General features: G+C 38.4%; 1 protein-coding gene and 2 non-coding genes across 20 annotated transcripts in view; all 3 read left to right on the top strand.

The window, feature by feature from the left end:
• LOC106045176 (ubiquitin-associated protein 2) overlaps positions 1-18,275 on the top strand; it is a 128,646-nt gene that overhangs the window by 48,242 nt on the left and 62,129 nt on the right. For 14 of the 18 annotated variants that reach the window (XM_066988562.1, XM_066988563.1, XM_066988567.1 and 11 more), the window contains 10 exons: positions 138-190; positions 5,212-5,279; positions 7,047-7,236; positions 7,946-8,159; positions 9,528-9,802; positions 10,331-10,509; positions 11,565-11,775; positions 12,949-12,988; positions 15,664-15,847; positions 18,116-18,182. In XM_066988562.1, the coding sequence (XP_066844663.1) occupies positions 138-190; positions 5,212-5,279; positions 7,047-7,236; positions 7,946-8,159; positions 9,528-9,802; positions 10,331-10,509; positions 11,565-11,775; positions 12,949-12,988; positions 15,664-15,847; positions 18,116-18,182 (1,481 nt within the window). The remainder of the gene's footprint in view (positions 1-137; positions 191-5,211; positions 5,280-7,046; positions 7,237-7,945; positions 8,160-9,527; positions 9,803-10,330; positions 10,510-11,564; positions 11,776-12,948; positions 12,989-15,663; positions 15,848-18,115; positions 18,183-18,275) is intronic. The other 4 variants (XM_066988557.1, XM_066988556.1, XM_013195549.3 and 1 more) reach the window with 1 other exon arrangement.
• LOC125180139 (small nucleolar RNA SNORD121A) lies at positions 7,527-7,610 on the top strand. The gene has a single exon (XR_007158429.1). It is a non-coding gene; the product is annotated as a small nucleolar RNA SNORD121A (small nucleolar RNA).
• On the top strand, positions 9,927-10,011 carry LOC125180140 (small nucleolar RNA SNORD121A). The gene has a single exon (XR_007158430.2). It is a non-coding gene; the product is annotated as a small nucleolar RNA SNORD121A (small nucleolar RNA).

Below are 18,275 nucleotides of genomic sequence, written 5' to 3'. Positions count from 1 at the left end.
CCATGTTTCCAGCCATCACCTCCTCAAGTTGTTTTACTAATAATCAAAACAGAACTGCTTTTAATGCAGAAGGGTTGAAATACGATGTTGTATTTTTAGCTGGTAACTGTTTTCTTTCCTTCCCCAAATTGTAATAGGAGCCTGGAAAAACTCAATAGAAGAATGGACAGCAGAAGACTGGAACGAAGATGTAAGTGTCCCTTCCTAGATAGACAGCATTTGTTATTTACCGTTTTTCAGGGTCTCTGCATTGTTTTCAAAATCTCAGTGCTCTATTTAATTCTTTCTTATATGTATGCAATGATGTTTCTTGCTGTAATTCCCCTTTAAGAGTATATATTTAGAAAAGCTTAACTTTAAATTGAATTGAATTAAGAAATACTTTTATTTTGCTGGATGGCCTTCACACGAATAATAAAACGTTAAGTTCTGTCCCAAATTAAGTATTAGTGAATTATAGTTCTTTACTGCTTAATGTGTGGTATCTGCATGCTTCCCCCTAATACTATGTAGGGATGTCAAGCAATATTATCACAAGATTTTATGTTGAAGTGCTGAAGCTTACTATCAAGTTTAGACTCATCATTGATGCTTTTTGCTTGAAATGTGCATAATTATTCCAGTCAGTCCTCTTCATATTCAGAATATTAAAAGAGGAGCTAGTAGTGTGCTGAAGATGGCACTTAGTTGCTTCATTCCTGTTGCTTCATCATGTTGTGTTGTCTAAAGTACTGGAACAATCTTTTTTCTTTACTAGGCAGGAGACATGTCTTCATGGCTGCAAAATATTTGATCTATTTATTGTTTAAATATTTGTGATTTTAAGTTTTCAGTATTATAATAAAGCTTAAGCAGTTCAGAAAACAAATGAGATAAATAGGAAGAGAAAACCTTAGTGTTTAAGTTTTTCATTTTTATAGAAACATCTATCATCTCAAGATTATTCTTTGGAGAGTAAGCTTGTTTCAGAAGTCGTCCCTTTTGCTTCCTGCAGGGTGGCATGTTGGTGTTATCCCCAGGGATGTGTGAATAGGTCACGTAACAGATACAAAACTGTCCTTACCTCGTAAGGAGGCCATGTCTTTTGAGAAAATGAAAAACTCTAAAATATGACCTAGTCCTAGGTTCTCTGTATCAGCTACTGCCAACCAATGCTGGGTTTTTGTTTGTTTTTATGCAACTGTCCTCTGTTTCTGCAGTGTATACTAGTGAAAGGCTAAGGATAGTGGAAATGTCTGGCCTTGTTTCTCCACTCTGTTTAGCACCGGTACGATACAGCATGTATACAGTATGGGAGGAATGTTGAGCAGTGCTCACTAGGGGTAGGTTTTTTATTATTATTAAACCTCAGTACTTAGCACATGAATCTTGAAAGAGCGGCAGATGAAATCTCTAGCCTGTTGTTAATTTTCATTAATTATGGAAAGCTGGAAGAATCCCTGTAACCTAGGAGAAAGTTATTCATGTGTTGATGCTCAGAAAGAATGAATGAAATGGAAAGCTGCAGGCAAATTAGCCCAGAGCATGCCTGGAGAAAAATAGAAGGAAAATTGATTAATCTGAGTCAAAAAAGGAAGTACAGGATACAGTTTGTGCAGTTCAGTGTTGCTTTATTCAAAATAAGCCCAAATAACTTTTAATTTACTTAAAGACCAAGATTATGTTTAAGTGTGAAGATGAAGTATATACTTGTAAGAGATTTCATTTTGGATCTTTTGTTGTCTTTTAAAAATAATTTCATGATACCAAAAACCACACAAAGTAGATTGTGATCTGTCTTGTAAATTTTGGCAAGTAGCCTTTTCCGGAGGATCCCTACTGAATGTGGGTACTTCTGGGAGGGCTACAAAGCAATCCATTCCTAGGCCAGATGCAATCTAGTGTCTTTATCAATGCTTTGGAAGTAAAAAATAAAATCACTGCTGAATAAAATGTTTGGGAAACTGAAAAATTATTGGGTAATAAAAGTAAACCAGCCATGCAGAGAAATCTTGATCGCTGCTAGATGTGACTTGTTCAAATGAAACATGTTTTAATATAACCAAGTGCTACCCCTCAGCATTTTTTTTTCTTTAAATAGGAATAAAGAATGCAAGGCATACCTCCAGAACAAGGGACTGTTTTCTGGAAAGCAGCAACTGAAAATATTTTACGGTTTTAGTGGATGATGCAAAAAGAGCAGCTCAGCATGGTTTCTTAAAGGGCTGATGCTGTGGCAAAAAAAAGCTACTGTAGTCTTTTTTTGCCTGTAGGCAAATAACTTTTTGCCTGTGGAAAATAGCTGAGAAGTATTAACTGATAGAAGAGGTGCTAGAGTGAGATTTTCTATTTCTTTGGCATAGTTTACTGAATATGAAAAGGGTTGCTTGATTAGCATATGTGTTCAGTTCTTAATCTAGCAGAAAGGCATAATATGAACCTGTGTCTGGAAAATGGAGCCACACATTTAAATGTGTAATTAAACAAGTCTAGCAGTGTGACTAATGATTGAAATGATCAAGGAAGCTGATGTATTTGCTGTCTGCTGATAGACCAGGTGCTTTTTTGAAGCATATTTTTAAATTTTTGTTCTCTAGTCAGATACAAGTTACAAAGTCAGTATTTGAACAGGTGAGTGAAATTTAATGTTGCTTGATCTGAGTAGGATTGGATTTGTGATCTGATAGTCCTGTCTGGTATTTGTCTTTGTTAAAGTAATGAGTACAGTAGGGTGTCAGCGTGATGTGTAACAGGGTGGAAACTACTTGCAGTGAAAATAGGAGGTTGTATTTTTTTGAAGAGACATTCAGAACATGGACAGTGAAGGACCAGACAAATTTTGAGGTACTGTAGTTGCTCAAATATATTTCCCTGTTCCATTGCATATCAACTGGGCATAGGAGGAGCTAACTAGATGTTAAATGTTATCTGCTTGGTGATTGGAGAACGATTTTATAAGAGGAGCAAGAGCTGAAAAGCACAGGCATTTCACTGCAGATGGAGGAAATACCCCTGTGAAGCTGCCACATGCAAATGGTTTGCGACTGTTGATTTGGTTCTGGGAAATTGCCAGTGCCTCAGTGAAAGATTTGCGAGCATGGTGTATGGTGAGCATAAATGACTTTGTCAGAAGATGGTACTACTACCTCTAAGAAATACTAAATACATCTGTGTAACCAAATAAACCTGTTAGCTGCTGCACAAAGTATGTGTTTGGATAAATGCTGTTACTCCCCAGACTTCAAAATTAGTTGCTTGATTTAAGTTTGTGGCAGTTTGCTACAGGGACAGGGTGCAAGAGTAAATTTAAATGTAGCAGAGCTGGTAGCTGAAGACTTGGGAGTTATTTTGCATGCTGGTTTACTTGAGGAGACCATTTCTTTTCTCATACTTAGAGCATACTTTTAGGCTGTCACAAACATCCTTGGGCTCCTTGATTTGCTTAGTTTTCAGGATTCATCAGTGGTTTTGCCACAGTTGGTCTTTTCCTGTGTTGTGTGGGCAGAAGAAACTGTTGACATTACAAATAACTTAATATTTAACCAATGGATTGCAGATCAGAGCTGCCGCTCTGCTATTAGTTGATCTCCTTATGCTGTATAATGCAGGAATCTCATAATGCTACAAAAAAGTACAGTACAAGGTGTTCTAAAATAACACGTGCAGTTGGGAAAGGGCTGAACAATAAAGGAAGAGACTTTTTTAAATTGCATGATAAGCTGATTCCTTGTTAGCATTGATCGGTCCATCGAGTTGGAGGCTTGCATCGTGATGCACAGGATAGAGCTGAGAAGTGTTCCCGAAAGGTGGGGGATTAAAATACTTGGTCTTGGCTGCGATGGAAGGGAGGGAAATGGAGGGAGGGACTGTGGTGAGTTTCAGCTTTTCATGACCCACTGTGGTGTAAATAAGGGAATTGTAGCAGTGTGTGAGAAACAGATGAACTTAGCCTCGGAGTGGGAAGTGATAGCTCCCAGACAGCTCCAGACAACTTAAATCAGCAGCGGTTCACGGGAGAAGCCCGATCAGTTGAACACATGCATGGATGGATGTGTGTGTTCAGCAGAGCTGCCCATGGGATGGCAAGTGAAATTGGCTGGTATCCGTGATGTGCTTTTCAACTGGGCTGCTAGCAGCATATGCAATTAAAAAGGTGTAATTTCCTGCAAGAGCTGTAGTCAGATGTCCCATTCTAAAGGGATCCTTTGTTAACTGTTTGAGTAAAGAATAACTGAGCTATTCAGAATGCAAAGTTACACCACAGTAGTTAAATTTGCAGAAAATCACCCTTAATTTAAAATACAACCATTATATGTGTATTTTGATCTTGTTGAGCCTAACCTGCATTGGCTTAAAACCTACTCTGGGAGTAAGTATTCCTGTCAACAGAAGTGAATTAGCCCTGCGAAGTTGTAGCTGTGTAGCTATTTTTTTAAAAGGAAAGCTATTAAAATTAATCACCCCCTTTGCCCTCCTTACCCCCCAAAACAATCATTCAGCCCCCCTTCTTCTTTCTCTCTTGTTTGTGCAAGTATCTACTGTAACAGAATGGTGTAAACACAACAGATTACTGCTGTGGATGGACTGACTGGTGGTACTAGTACAAACATCTACATGCCTCTTCCTTTATTATTGTTTTCAAACTCATGCTTGCAGAGCAAAGAGTTTAATGTGTTATTGCTGTCCCTAGCAAAAATGCCAAGAAGGAACTTTGAATGCCAGTTCCTGGTGTACACCTGGGTGCAAACCTGCCTCCGCTGGTGGCATGAGCTGACATGTAAAACAAAGGGAGAGGTGAAGTGAGTAAAGGGGAACAGTGAGTGCCTTAGACTTCTGCAGCGGGATTTATTGGAGCTGCTCTGTGGCATCCTAAATTGGGTCCACACAAGGTATCTTTATGCTGGTAATATACTGTCACATTAATTAGTTTCTACTGGAATATTTTTCAGTTATTATTGCTCAAACTAGCGTAGGTACTGTGGTATATCATTCTGTGTGTTCAGTTGATTAAATATCCTAATGCAAATGAAATTGGTACTTGGTTCTGTGTTAGACTTTGCTGAAGTTTGACTGTTTTTTGTCTTTTTAAGCACAGCTGCAGCATAACCGGTTGTAAAAGTAGTTTGGCATTTATTTTTATCTGGCAGTACGTGACCAAGATGAAACTTCTTCAGATGTTGCAGCAGTGAGGTGTGAGAACGTGTGTATAATTAATTTTTTTTTCTTTTTCAGCTTTCTGAAACAAAAGTCTTTACTGCTTCCTCTGTTCCAGCTGAGAATCACGTGACTCCTGGGCAAAGGTAAGCTCTTCCTCATTTTCCCTATATCTTAACATTGCTTCACCAGCAGAAGCTTTTAATCTTGCACGTATTAAAGCAGATGTTGGATGAAACATGAGAATGGCCCTGGTCAGAGATTGGTTAAGCTGACTGTACAACTGCAAAAAGCCTTGCTTGTAAATAGTTGGTTCTGTGGGTTCCAGTGTTACCTATAATCCTGGTTTTGGATTATGGATATATAGCCGAACTTACTAAATCCGTGAAGATAATACTGAGAAGACTGTCTTCTGCACAAAGACTAGTTACAGGCAAGAATGAAGATAGCTTGGAAGAAAAGTTTTGTCCGTTGAAAAGCACAACAAGTTCTGTGCTGCAGTTTGTCCAGGAAACAAATCCAGCTCCCGAGGAGTCAAAAAGCACTCAGAATACACGCAGCAGTTTGACAAATACGTTAACAGAGAAGTTTGCATTACCAAGAAGCTGAAATTCCTGTTAAGCATTGTGATTACTTGTCTTTACTTATGATTTGGAGATCAGCGTGTGAAAAATACGGCACTAGCAGCCTTCATCTTCACTGAGTGCCTGGCAGGTGGTGGTACAGATCTGTTGCCTGCATTAGCTAACATTTCCTCAGGTCAGAGGAAAGCATGTCAGCAGTCAGATATCACAAGATCTGAAAACTAGATGGCCTAACAGTCCCAAATATTCTGGTACGGCTGTACTGCTGAGCTCCACACTGCATCGAAACTTTCCAAGTAACATGGTTATAATCTATGTAACATGGTTATAACATGGAGGAGGCATGGTATCAAGTTCTTCTGGAATTTATATTCCTTTGCTTCTTAAACGTGATATGCTAGTACAGTCGTTGCTCTGATGTAAATATTCTTCCAGTGGATGTCCCCCAAATTGTTAGAAAATATTTTAGTTCATCATGTTAAGTTCTGGTAATTTTTTACTTGACAAAAATGTTTGAGCATTAAGAAATCTAGTGGTGAAAGTACTGGGAGGAGCTCTTCAGCCCAAGCCTGCAGTGTGTTTAGGAAAACAACTCTAAAAATTCTGATATCCTATATTGTCTTAACATATTACATCCTTGAGTAAACCTCTACTAGATGTTAACAAGCCATGTTAAGTGTAAGAAAGCATGTTTCTCATCCTGCTTAGGTATTTGTGGTAGCATAACTTTGGATATGTGCCTGCTATCTGAGAAACTTTTATTTCTGCTCTTAGGACTTCGTTATCACCACACGTTCACTCAGTTGCTGTATTTGTGACTTGATTCTTTACTGTCCTTCAACCCATCATATACAGAGGGTAGAACTTGGATCCCTGTCTGTTTTTAGAAGGATAGTGTGATATACAGTGTGGATATATAAAATACAAAGTGTGATATACAATGTGGCTGGTAGGCAGGATCCACTCAAACATGATGTATCTTTTATAGCTTGTCTCCAGTTACTTGATTATAGTGATCACATAGGTTATTTATGTGATACGTGATGTTACATAAGTTGATGATCTTTTCAGAACGTGCAAAGATAATTTCAATCGTAACCATAGTGGAAGGTGTCAGCTAGCAGGATTTTTCTTCCCAGGGACAGCCTCTCTTCTTCCTCTTTGTGTGGAGAGTTTGTGTGGCGGATAAGCAATATTCTTAAAAGTTACTGATCAGTATTAGTTCTGTTGCTGGTGTAGCAGCTTTATCTAATATTGTTACTGCTTTCTTCAGTTTCAGCACAGCCAAATCATCATGTTTAATCTAGCCAAACTTTACTTTTCTTACAGCATTGATTTGGTAACATTGCTTCAAAAGCCTGTGACTTCCACTCAAGAGACAGAAGGCAACTCGTTTGAGACTCCCCAGCAGCAGACCTTTGGCCAAGCCCTAGTCTTCACAAATTCTCAGCACAGCACCCAGATGGCATCAGGAACTGGCAGTTCCAGTGCTGTAAACTCCTATTCTCCTCAGAGTCTGGTAAAATTATCTTATTCTTTGAGTGCTCTTCATGAGGACATACTTTAGGTTAAGCAGCTTTTCCAGTACCGGTCATTTCATGAGATGTTTCAGTATTAGTAAAATTCTGTCCCAGATGCTAAAGAAATTGGATTAATAGCATCTCGCACACATACACAAAAATCTTTTTGTTTTTGCTAGGCAGTTGTTGGTTTACATGAAGTACTTGTATTAATTTTTTTGTGGGGAACAGGTGCATTTACTGCGTGCTGATTTAGGATTGAATCCTTGGTTTGTAGTAAAGAGTTATATGCCAGAAAACTATGATGTGACATTTCCAAGCACATATCTGACTGCTTTTTGTGGAAACATGATTATTTCTGAGTTTTCTGGAAAAGGCTCCCCTTGTTTAATGATTATGAGAGTTAAAATTGGGCACTTGTATTCTTTGAAAATCTGTTCAGCTATTAGTAATTAAATGTTTTTGGGATGTGTGGATTCAAGAAAATCAGTATTGTTGAAATCAATTTTGAAAGTTTATTAGTGATAACAAGATCTGGCCATATGCTACATTTGAATTTTTCATTTGTCATTTATTAGTAATCCAGGGCTGAAGAGATTTCAGCTGTTGCCAAATAGCAGCTGTAGGCACTGACCTTATGATTATTTTCAAGTTATTTATTAAATCTTTAACTCCTCCCTTCCTTTTTTTCTCCATGTCTTTTGGTAGTCTGCAGTTCTTTGTTCTGGCTTTGGAGAACTTGGGTCCTCTAAATTGGCAAACTCTGCTGGATCCCAAATCTTGGACCAATTGAAATCTCCAGGTTTGGGTCAGTTTACCTCTCAACAAAACAATAGTAGCTCTACCACCACTACCGCAACTACCACATCGTCTTGGGATCTAAAACCACCCATTACTCAGTCCTCAGTCCTAAGTCAGTTTGGTAAGTGCTTTCACATAATCTCTCTATCTCTATTAGTCTGTAAAAGTTATTAATGCCAATGACAGTTTAAAATGGCCTCCATGAAAGGCTTTTAAAAAGCAATTCTAATAATAAAATTGGTTACAAGGTTTAAGTTAAGTTTATCTGCTGGTAATAAATGTTACAAATGTATCACGAACTAAATTTTGATGGGCTTAAGCCTCTCTGTAGAGTCTTTAGAAATTGTTGAGCCTTCATGTAGTGACATCTTTGATTTGGTGCACCTATTTAAGTGGAACTTTGATGTGACTTTATTCACAGCAAATCCTGGAAAATAAGTATTTTAGTCTTTGTACCTGTGCTGCTTCTAGCTGAATATAAGGTTGCACCATATTTTGACTTTTTTTCCTCTTATAACTTTTACATGAGTTCTGAATGAGTACTACGTAATTGCTTCATAATGTGCATCATACCTCCTTGTGTGAAGTCTGCATGTGCTCAGAATGATGCAGATTACTCACATTGTCTGTTTGTAGTTGGATGGATTTTTCATTTAATTAAGTACAATTGGCAGGAACAGCAGTGAACATGATAGGAAGCTGTTCTTTGCAGTTCAGTTTGTAGCAGTGTTCTCACTGGAAAGAATGATAGTTCTTGTATCTATCTCTTGTATGTGTGCGTTTCCAAATAGATAAGCAGCCAATTTGATAGCAGTTGTAATCTTTTACATGCATTAATTCTGAAAAAAGGTTTATATGCATTTCAAGTTGCTTGCTAATGTGCTCTGCCAAGTGAATAAAAAAAAACACCTTCAGATTGTGCGTGCTGTGGATCTCTTATGGTTGATGGCCAGTGCTCCAAGCTGTTGTTTGGCTTTCACATCTGAAAATCGTGAAAGAGAAAGAATAGGGGAAAAAACTGATTATGTCCAGTGTGTCCTGACTTTCAGAAAGATGGAGATGGTAGATGAATTCTTCCTTGTGTTGAAAATCTTCACGTTTGTGGGGCAGGAAATCATAACTTGTAATACATCTAAATTGCAACTTCAAACACATTGAAAGTTATCACAGTTTATTGGCACAGTTAATTGCAGTGAAACTTGCAATGTTTGACTAAAATAATCCACAAGCTTTCTGATGCCTAATATGTAATAGTATGTGGCTATTATTTTTAAAGAAAGCTAAATAATACTTGATGAAAAGTGTTCATTTAAGATAGGGAGTATCAAATGTTGGCATTGTTACTGCAGTGGTAATGTTCTGCGTGGAACTTGTGTGGTGCACGCACTAGAAACTAATAGCTGTCAAGTGTTTCAAGTCACCCAGATTCTTTCATGAAGAGCAGAGTTTAATGACTTAATTTGATTTTTCTCTTTCCACTGCTGACCAGACTTTAAATCCCAGCCTGAACCATCCCCAGTTCTGAGCCAGCTGACCCAGCGACAGCAGCAACAAACGCAGGCAGTCCCTGTTCCTCCTCCTGGGCTGGAGTCCTTCTCCTCCCAGGTGAAACTCCGAGAGCCATCCCCGGTAGACACCTCTACAGCTGTCAGCAAAATGTTACAGCTGCCCAGTATATCTATGGAGAACCAGGCAGTGACTGCCCATCAAACCCCGCAGAAACAGATAAAACCACCAAAACGGAGGATAACTCCAGCATCCAAGGTGAGTAATTTGATGGCACCAAGTACTTAATAATTGTGTATAAGTTTCTAGGGAGAAGAGGGGCAAAGACCATCATATGTTTTCTGTTTATAGAGCAGGGAATTCTAAGCTGGATAGTTCTGCAGTCCAAAATACAATGATGTTGTCTTTTCCAAGCACATATCTGATTGTTCTGTGTGGAAAATGACTGATGCTGAGTGATTTTGGATTGACACAAGTGGCTGCAAGTTGAATGTTGGATGAAGGGGGGGGGTGGGGTGGGCATTGGTGATGGCTGCGTATTGCAAAATATAATGGCTAACACGTTCGGCCCCAGATCAGAGCACAGAATCCATAAATGAATTTCAGATTACAAGAACGGAATTAATTTATGTGATGTAAACTGGGGCTTTGTGACAGATGTCGTTGAGAGGAAAGATTGAGGCAGTAACTGAAGAAGCTTGTAGTTATGGGAGGTGAGTGTCAGTCACTGGTACCTTTAATACAGATAGTACACAGAAAGGAACTGTGGCTTTTTTCCCCTTTAAGATTCCTGCTTCTGCAGTGGAGATGCCTGGATCAGCTGATGTGACAGGGTTAAATGTTCAGTTTGGAGCTCTTGAGTTTGGATCAGAGCCTGCACTCCCAGAGTTTGGATCAACTTCAAGCAGTGAGAATACCAGCCAGGCGACCAACAATAGCTTGTACTCAAAATCTGTGAAGTACGTGTGAGTTCCCCTTGTGCCTTCTGAAATGTCCTCTTGAGGGGTCAAGTTTGTGCAAAATATGTAAAGGCACAGTTACTGTGTAGTGGGAGGGGGAAATAATGGTGGCTTGTAAGGCTGTGTTTTCTGTGGATGGCATGTTAAAAGAAGTCTCTGTTCTAATGACAATCAAAACCTTCTGGACGGGTTGATTTGAAGCTGCAGATGACACGAATGGAAAACCTTAAAGCAAGCTACCTTTTACAGAATTGCTTCCATGTTTGATTGTCACGATTTTTAAATTTGCCAGAGGATTTGTTCCTTACAACTTAAATTTTTCTGCTTTTGATCCAGGAGGGATGAACCTTGTACCATATCTGCATGTTAGTAGATTGGCACCAGACTGCAGATCTGATGCTCCTGTAGAATAAGAAAAGAAGCCAAGCTTTTCAGTCTGCAGAAGCTTTTACTGAAATGCTAGAATAGGAGATGATAAAGACAAATGTGTCTAACCCATTTTTCTTCCTTACTCTTAACTTTCTACTCTTAGCTTTCAGTAGAAAGCTTCCTGAAGTTTATTCAGAAACACTAGTAAAAATGAACTTCCACATTCATTTCTAGTTCCATAAACGATTTAAGCTGTTTAGAAAATAAAACCCCTGCATGTTTTAGTTTTTTTAACTTTTTACGTATTGAGTTAGACTGCTGCTCTAATGTTAGATTTCTGTTCTAAGAAGATTAGGTGTTTATCATACTCTGGCCTTTATGGATCTAGTTGATTAAGAAAGAGGTTATGATTATTAGTTTATCCTTTGAGAGGGTGGAAATAAGTTGATTGACAAGTGTGGTTGGGCTTACAGGAGGAAGGTGAATGGTGCTTAAAGCAGCTCTTGGCTTTGAAGTGATTACTGGGGACCAAAGCAAAATTGTATTTATTCATGATTTTTTTCTAATATAAATAGTGTAAATTTGACTGTCTTAGTTTAGTAAGTTTTAGGTAACTGTGTAGGAGCTGATATTTCATGAAGGTGTTTGATACCTAATTTACCATTGTGGTAAATAACTTTTACTTTTTCCAGTGATCCTTTGAATACCTCTTTGCCAATATCCAATACAGTACAGGAGTCCACCTACACAACCTCTGCCATCACCTCTTCCAGCCTGACCTGCTCATCCCAGAGCACTAGCCCGGTAACAACAACTTCCTCCTATGAACAGACTTCTGTGCATAGTAGGATAGCGTACCAAAGCTCCATGGCTCCGTCTGAACCACCCCCCGTTGCAGTTACGGTGAGTGAACTTCAGAAATAAGACTTAGAAAAAGGTAAAATGATCCTATCCATTTTAGACTCTTATAACCCTGCTATGTCAATGCTCTCAACCAAGCCAAGTGTTTTCTTTGATTCCCAAGCCCACCCTGTTATTTATGCTTTCTTTTCCTACTGTGTAGTCGTTTTGGGCTGTCCTGTATTTGGGATATAAGAGCCTCTGATTTTATGGGTCATGACATCTTAAATTGCCATCTGACCTTTTTTCTTAGTAACACTTTAATATTTTAGTTGAGTTTCCTTCCCTGAAGCTTAGCTTTTAAAAAAGGAACTTGCTCTCTATGTAAATATTAGTCATGGTATTTTGCCATAACTTGACAGTTTCTATCCAAAGGCATAATTCCTTAAATTTATAAGGAATAGAGCAAATAGATCTCAAACTGTTTTTGGCCCCTCCAGCATTATTCTTTTGTTGGATTTAAACACCAGTAGGAATTAGTGTTGTGTTTTATTTTAAAAGGAATAGGGTGAGATCTGATCTAGGACAGAGGATCTCTTGGGAGATACTTAAAAGCACCTACTCTTTGTACATGGAACATAGGTTTGTTTAAAGAGAATTTGTTGAATGTTTAAGGAACTTGTGAGAGTTTGTAAGTTTATTTACTTCTGGCCTTTGTTATGTAATGGCTCAGTCACACTTGTCTTCTGCACTAGCTCGTATGTACTGGTGAGGATCAAGCGTAGACTATCCACTTCTGTACTCCAGCGTTATCCAAAAAACAACTGGTGCTTCTCAAGTCTTATCTTTCAATGGAAAAAAATTGGCGTCTGTGTAACTTGGATAGTTAAAATTGTGAGTTGCATTAGATCAAAAGCACAACCATTTCCTATATGTTAATGCAATCCTTTCTTTCATATTGGTGTGAACCTGAAGTTTGTTATATACAGTACACGGGAAGGTCTCCTGCTGATGGGTGTAGTATGGGCAATGTATGGGATTCTGTATGTTCAGGACACCTTGCACTTGAGAACTTTATTATGTGGTTTTGTTAAAGGCAGTGAAAAGCTAATTTTCTGCCCTTTTGTCTTTCAATTTAGAACAAATATAGAATTTTGCATGAAGCATGTTAAATGTGATTCATTTGGAAAATACAATATACCTGAGATGATTTATTAATTTCTCCTTTGTTTACAGAATGGGCACAGTGGTGTTAGAACACAGGCAGCTCTTGACAGTAAGTTTACAAAGCTTGGATGTGTACGGGACTCTTTCTGATCTTTCCTTATAACTTGGTATGCGCGCAATTGTAGCAGTGACATCTGGTTTGAGGTTTTGTATAGTCCTCTGACTAATTTTTGGCTGATCAATGTAAATTTATTTTGTACTTGCACAGGATGTACTGCTTGCTTATTGGAGAAAATGGAAATATGGAAACAGCTCTACTGAATCTATACCCAGTGTGTGTAACGCTGAGCAGTCTTAAGCATTAGAAAAGCTGCTTTGCTGCTGCTTTTTTCCTTTCTGGATTTCTCTACTGCAAATTATTTAACATACAATTCCTTATACGTTCTTCCAGCTCTTGTTTGGAAAGCTGCAATTAGAATTTAGTGGTAACAAAACAGTCATATTCTTCGAAAGCACCTCTTGCTGGATGTAGTGCTCAATTGCTCAGTTGCTACCCTGTAGGGAAAAAGGGTGACTAACATGCTCCCTCTGCTGGTTTGCTTGCTATCTTACAGTAGAGTAACAATAATATGTTGTTGGCTCTGATACTATTCTCTTCATCTTGGCCTTCTTTTTTTTGTGTGTGTTTGGTAATTTACTTGTAGCACCCCAGTAGCTCTTTTCCCAGAGTCAAAATAATTAAAAAGCAGTTTTCACTCTTCTTGACCTTAATATTCTGGTTTATGGAAATTTCCAGCAGCTTGAATTAAAAGCTTTTGAAATTCCAACACTTCAGTTTTAACTCTGTCCATCTTCTAAACATCTCAGGTATGTCAGCAGCAGGACAGCTTTTTTTATATTTGAGTGCCAAGAACTTGAGTATTCAGACCTATGAACTGTTTCGTTAATGCCAAGTTCTGTTTAAGTGAGCAGGAGGAAGGGTACATGCCTAAAGAGTTACTTACTAAAGATTGTAATGTATAGGACAACTTTACAAATAGAAAACTTATTTACTCTTCCATATAGAATTTATGATTTTGGAAATTCGCTATGGGATTTGTCTTCTTGCTATGAAAAACAAAGATCTGAGAATTTCTAATTTTTTAAATTATTGTGCACCAGTTTTATTAGTCCCTTTTTCTATACTGGTTCCCTTTAACAACATTTCTATTTTTTTCTTATCTCAGGCCCATAAACCAGAATCAGTCTTTTACTGTTTATCTTTTTCATGTGTCCAAACTATTTTGAAATTATTTTTGTAAACATTTGAAAGCACTGACGGTTTTCCTTCTGTATATGCCGCTAATATCCTTAGTTGGTCATCTCTCGTTTTTCCTACTGCTGCTCTTCAATGTCCAGGTCTCATCCTTCCTAAACATGTAGCTGTTCAGAACATGCTTGGGTTACAATTCTGACCGTCCTATTTGTTTTCTGGTTTTCTTTTTGTCTGGCACATCATGTTCAGGCATTGTTTAAATGATCTTAATGAAGTCTCTTATACTGGGGTTATCTACTTTGATTTCAAGGAGTGAATCCTGGCCTAACTGTACTGAGTTATAAGGGGTGTTTACTTATTTTCATATGAATGTTGCCAGGAGGTATCAGGTTTATACAGTTGTGTTCTTCATAGCTATGTTTTTGCCACTTGAATTTTCTTTGTCAGCTATGCTCATGCTTATTGCCAAGGTCAAAACCTCTTGATTTCTGTTTGCATAGCAGCTGATCCAGCAACCTGGCTTCTCTCATTTAGGGAGAAAACCATTAATGTGAACAGTGATGCTTAACTTCTAAGCAGACTCTTGTTTGGTCAGACAGCATTCTGACTGTCTGACTTCACAAGCATTCCAAGATAGCAGTGATCCACTGGGTGGTGATCTTCAGTGTTGTATGAAAGCATGGCCCAGCGTAAGGCAGGGCTCAACTATTTCTGAGATTTATTGGTGTGCATGTGTGTCTAATTCTGTGCATTACCCTCCTTCAGAGGGCAAGAGACGGAAGTGTAGAAACAAATGGAGGAATTGTTCTGTCTTATTGCAGTACAGTGTTCCTTTGGAAAGGCAAATTGGTGGTAAATAAGTCCAATTATAAAGCTAAGTAGCATTAATAATGCTAATCACCCTTTGTTATCTAGATCAAATAAACTAAGGCTATATTTGTCAACTCTTTGAGCGTGCTTAATGCTGTGCTCAATTGTGGCATTTTATTGTAGCTTATTTTACTTTTAATGCATTACACATTTGAGTCAGTACTGCAAACGGGTTAGTTTTATGTGCCCTTTGTACCCCAGTGATCCAAATCTCAGGCATCAATGGTGCTGTGTAGGTTGGAGTGGAGAACTGGAGCTGTAGGTAAGCTTTGCAGTGTCTTGAAGAATGCAAACACATTCAGTTTGCAGAAAGGGATTGAAATCAAATGCAAAGAATTTTGAAATAAGGATGGACGTAGGAGCAAAAGCTAATAATCAGATATTAGGAGGTGAAGTGTAGAAGACGAGTTTATTACATGTGTAGCAGTAAATATTATAATTTTGTAAGTGAAGAGCTTAAAGAGAAATTCATAGCTCTGGTGCCATCTAGTTCTGGTGCCATCTGACTTTTCCTTAATAGCCAGATTGCTTAACACTGTTCCTTGTTCTTAACCAGATTTTTGTAAATCAAGGCTAGAATACCTAGTGTTCCTGAATCCAGCTTGGGAGTCAGGTATGCTGGAATTTGTCTCTGAATGCCTCTTTTCAACTCATTGCAGCTACTTCATCAGTTCCAGTGTCTAAGACAGAGCCTTCTCCCTCACTACCTTCTGCTGGTTCTATGCCTAGTGTGGTGTCCACCACCGCTTCGCTTCTGCCTTCAGCATCGCAGCACGCGGCAACGTTGCCCAGCTTGCCTCAGTCCAGTGACTTGGCCAGCAGCTCACTTTCCCAGTTAAGCAGGTACGGTAGGAGTTGGGGTGACCTGTGAAGGGAGTAATGTTCTGGGGAAAGGGCAAATATAAGGGCGGCTGACACTGGGGCTATAAGCTATCAGGGTCCCCTTTTCTGGCAGTAACTGGAATTAAGAAAGATTGAGAAGAGGATGTTTCTGTTTTCAAAGTAGTGTTAGAGCAGTGCTGCCCTCAAATTTTCATGGCATATAAACACCTTTGTTTTTCAAGGGGCTCTTGCTTCAATCATACCAGCTAAATCAGCTGCTTTTATTTCCGCCATTTTGCTTTCCCTACTTCGTGCAGTGTCTGGACAAATACACTGCCTTATGTTTGGAGTCATTGCTTTAAGAGTTTACTTTCTGCCCGATTATGAAGTATCGTAGTTTCGTTTATATTTGTTTTTTCTCAAAACTAAAAAAAAAAAAATCCTTAAGGACATTGTGTCTCTCTTCTTCCTCAGACATTTCCGTAAGACATGTTGAAACATCAGGTTCCTGGAAGTGTCTTCAGCACAGTTCAGTTCATTTACACTCTTTGATATTTCTGTCCCTGTTACTTGAGCTTTGTCCTCGGGCAGGTGACCTGCTGGGGTTGTACTGATTTGTTAGACTTCTAATGCTCACCTTTGTACTTTATTTGTTAATATAAGAAACTAATTTGATGGGATATCAGTTTTATTTCTGTTTCCCAGCTGGGGTACGGTTGATTATCTTTTGTACTAGCATTTTCTGTTGAATATAATGGTAAATGCAGCAGCTAACCAGAATTATTCCATTCATGTTAGAAAAATTCTCTTCACATTTGTTGAAAAGCTGTGCACGTTGGTAGAAGTTTTAGTTGGAGCGTTGTTAACTGTTGGGCAGATACTGAGTGTCATATCAAGATGCCTGAACTCCAGGCATGTCTGACTTGGTTGTGCTGGCAGCTGTTGACTGAGTCTCTCCCATAGGTCAGATAATAAATTAATGAAGGCTTCTTACAAGGGAAGGGTGGGCAAGGAAATGGTTTAAAACTGTTTGCTGGACTCAGTCATTTCTTTTCTTGCTGCCTGAGTGGTGTCATCCTATTTCCTCCAGATGGGGAATAGTTTTAAAGGCTTGAAGGAAGCACCTTGAAGAGCTTGTGACAGAAGTCTTTGCCCTTAAATTAGGGCATATGATTTAGTCCAGAGTTTTGTTAAAAACACTGCTCTATTTTCTTGTGGCTATTCCCATGGAGAGTATTAAAGTACGTGTTGTTATTAGAATCTCTCTTGCTTCTGATTCACATCATGAGCTATTTGAACACCAAACCATACATGATTTGTATGGCTTTGCTTGGCTTTGTTCAGTATTCATTTGGTTATTTTGTTTAGTCGTGTAGTACTTTTTTTGTGTTCTTAACCTTGAATGTAAGGTAGAACTTTTAAGTGTAAATGTTTGAGAACCAGTTTGTCACTTTTCAAGGAGACATTTAAAGAGCTTTGAATTACAAATGAATGTTGGTGCTGCTGTTACTGCCTCAAATTCACAGGTCTGGTCAGCTAGGGAAAGAAGTGGTGCTAACACAGAGCTGCTTCCTAAAACCAAGTTATCTGCAGATGGTTTTTCATCAGTGGATTCCTTATTCTCAAATTTTACAGTATGTATAAAACTGAACTGATTGTTCTGATTCATCTTCTGAATAAGGAAAAGGTTTTTAGGTGTTGTAGTGGTGGTATGAGTAGTATGGTTGAATTATTAGATTTTCTGTAGTAGTATGTCTAATTTTCCTGCTTTCAGAGATGCTATTTGTTTGTTTTTATATTTTTTTGAGCCTTGCCTTTTGAAGAGAGTATTGAGGCTGTTGGCAGAGTTGTGGAGCACATACCTTACAGTTATAGTTAGCAGAACTAATGAAATGCAGGTTAGAACATGCAAAGTGGTGAATCAAACCAAAGCACTGCCTCACCTAGTACCTGTCCCCTGTGATACCCAGCAGCAGTTGCTCAGGGAAAGAATGAGAAAGAAGCCACGTGTTATGTGGAACTTTCTGGTACGTTCTGGTTTTGGAATTTACATGGCTTACAGGCATTGTATGATTGCTGAAACAACTGTTTTTTCTAAAAATGTAGTAAACTGATAATTAGAAATGATTGATGTTTATCATGCTTCTTGTTATTAATAGTTCTTTTTTATTTTTATTAAAAAGTAGTCAGATTATTTAAAGAAAAATTGCCTGTGTGTGCACATACAGTGTGTATATGGTTTGTTCTAGGATAAATTCGTTGTGTTAATTCTTTGCAATTTCTTTCTAGCTCCCTTTCCAATCATCAGAGCAGCCTCTCCCCTGCCTCAGTGTTGTCTTCAAGCACATCACATGCAGTAAGTCCTGTTTGCATTTCAACAGATGTTTGTCATATAGTCGGTGTTAATCTGATGATTAAGACCCTCTCTTAAAGTTCATTGTGTCCCAGT

Source organism: Anser cygnoides, chromosome Z (assembly GCF_040182565.1).
Source record: "Anser cygnoides isolate HZ-2024a breed goose chromosome Z, Taihu_goose_T2T_genome, whole genome shotgun sequence".
Lineage (NCBI taxonomy): Eukaryota > Metazoa > Chordata > Aves > Anseriformes > Anatidae > Anser > Anser cygnoides.
This window is presented reverse-complemented; position numbering and strand designations above follow the sequence as displayed.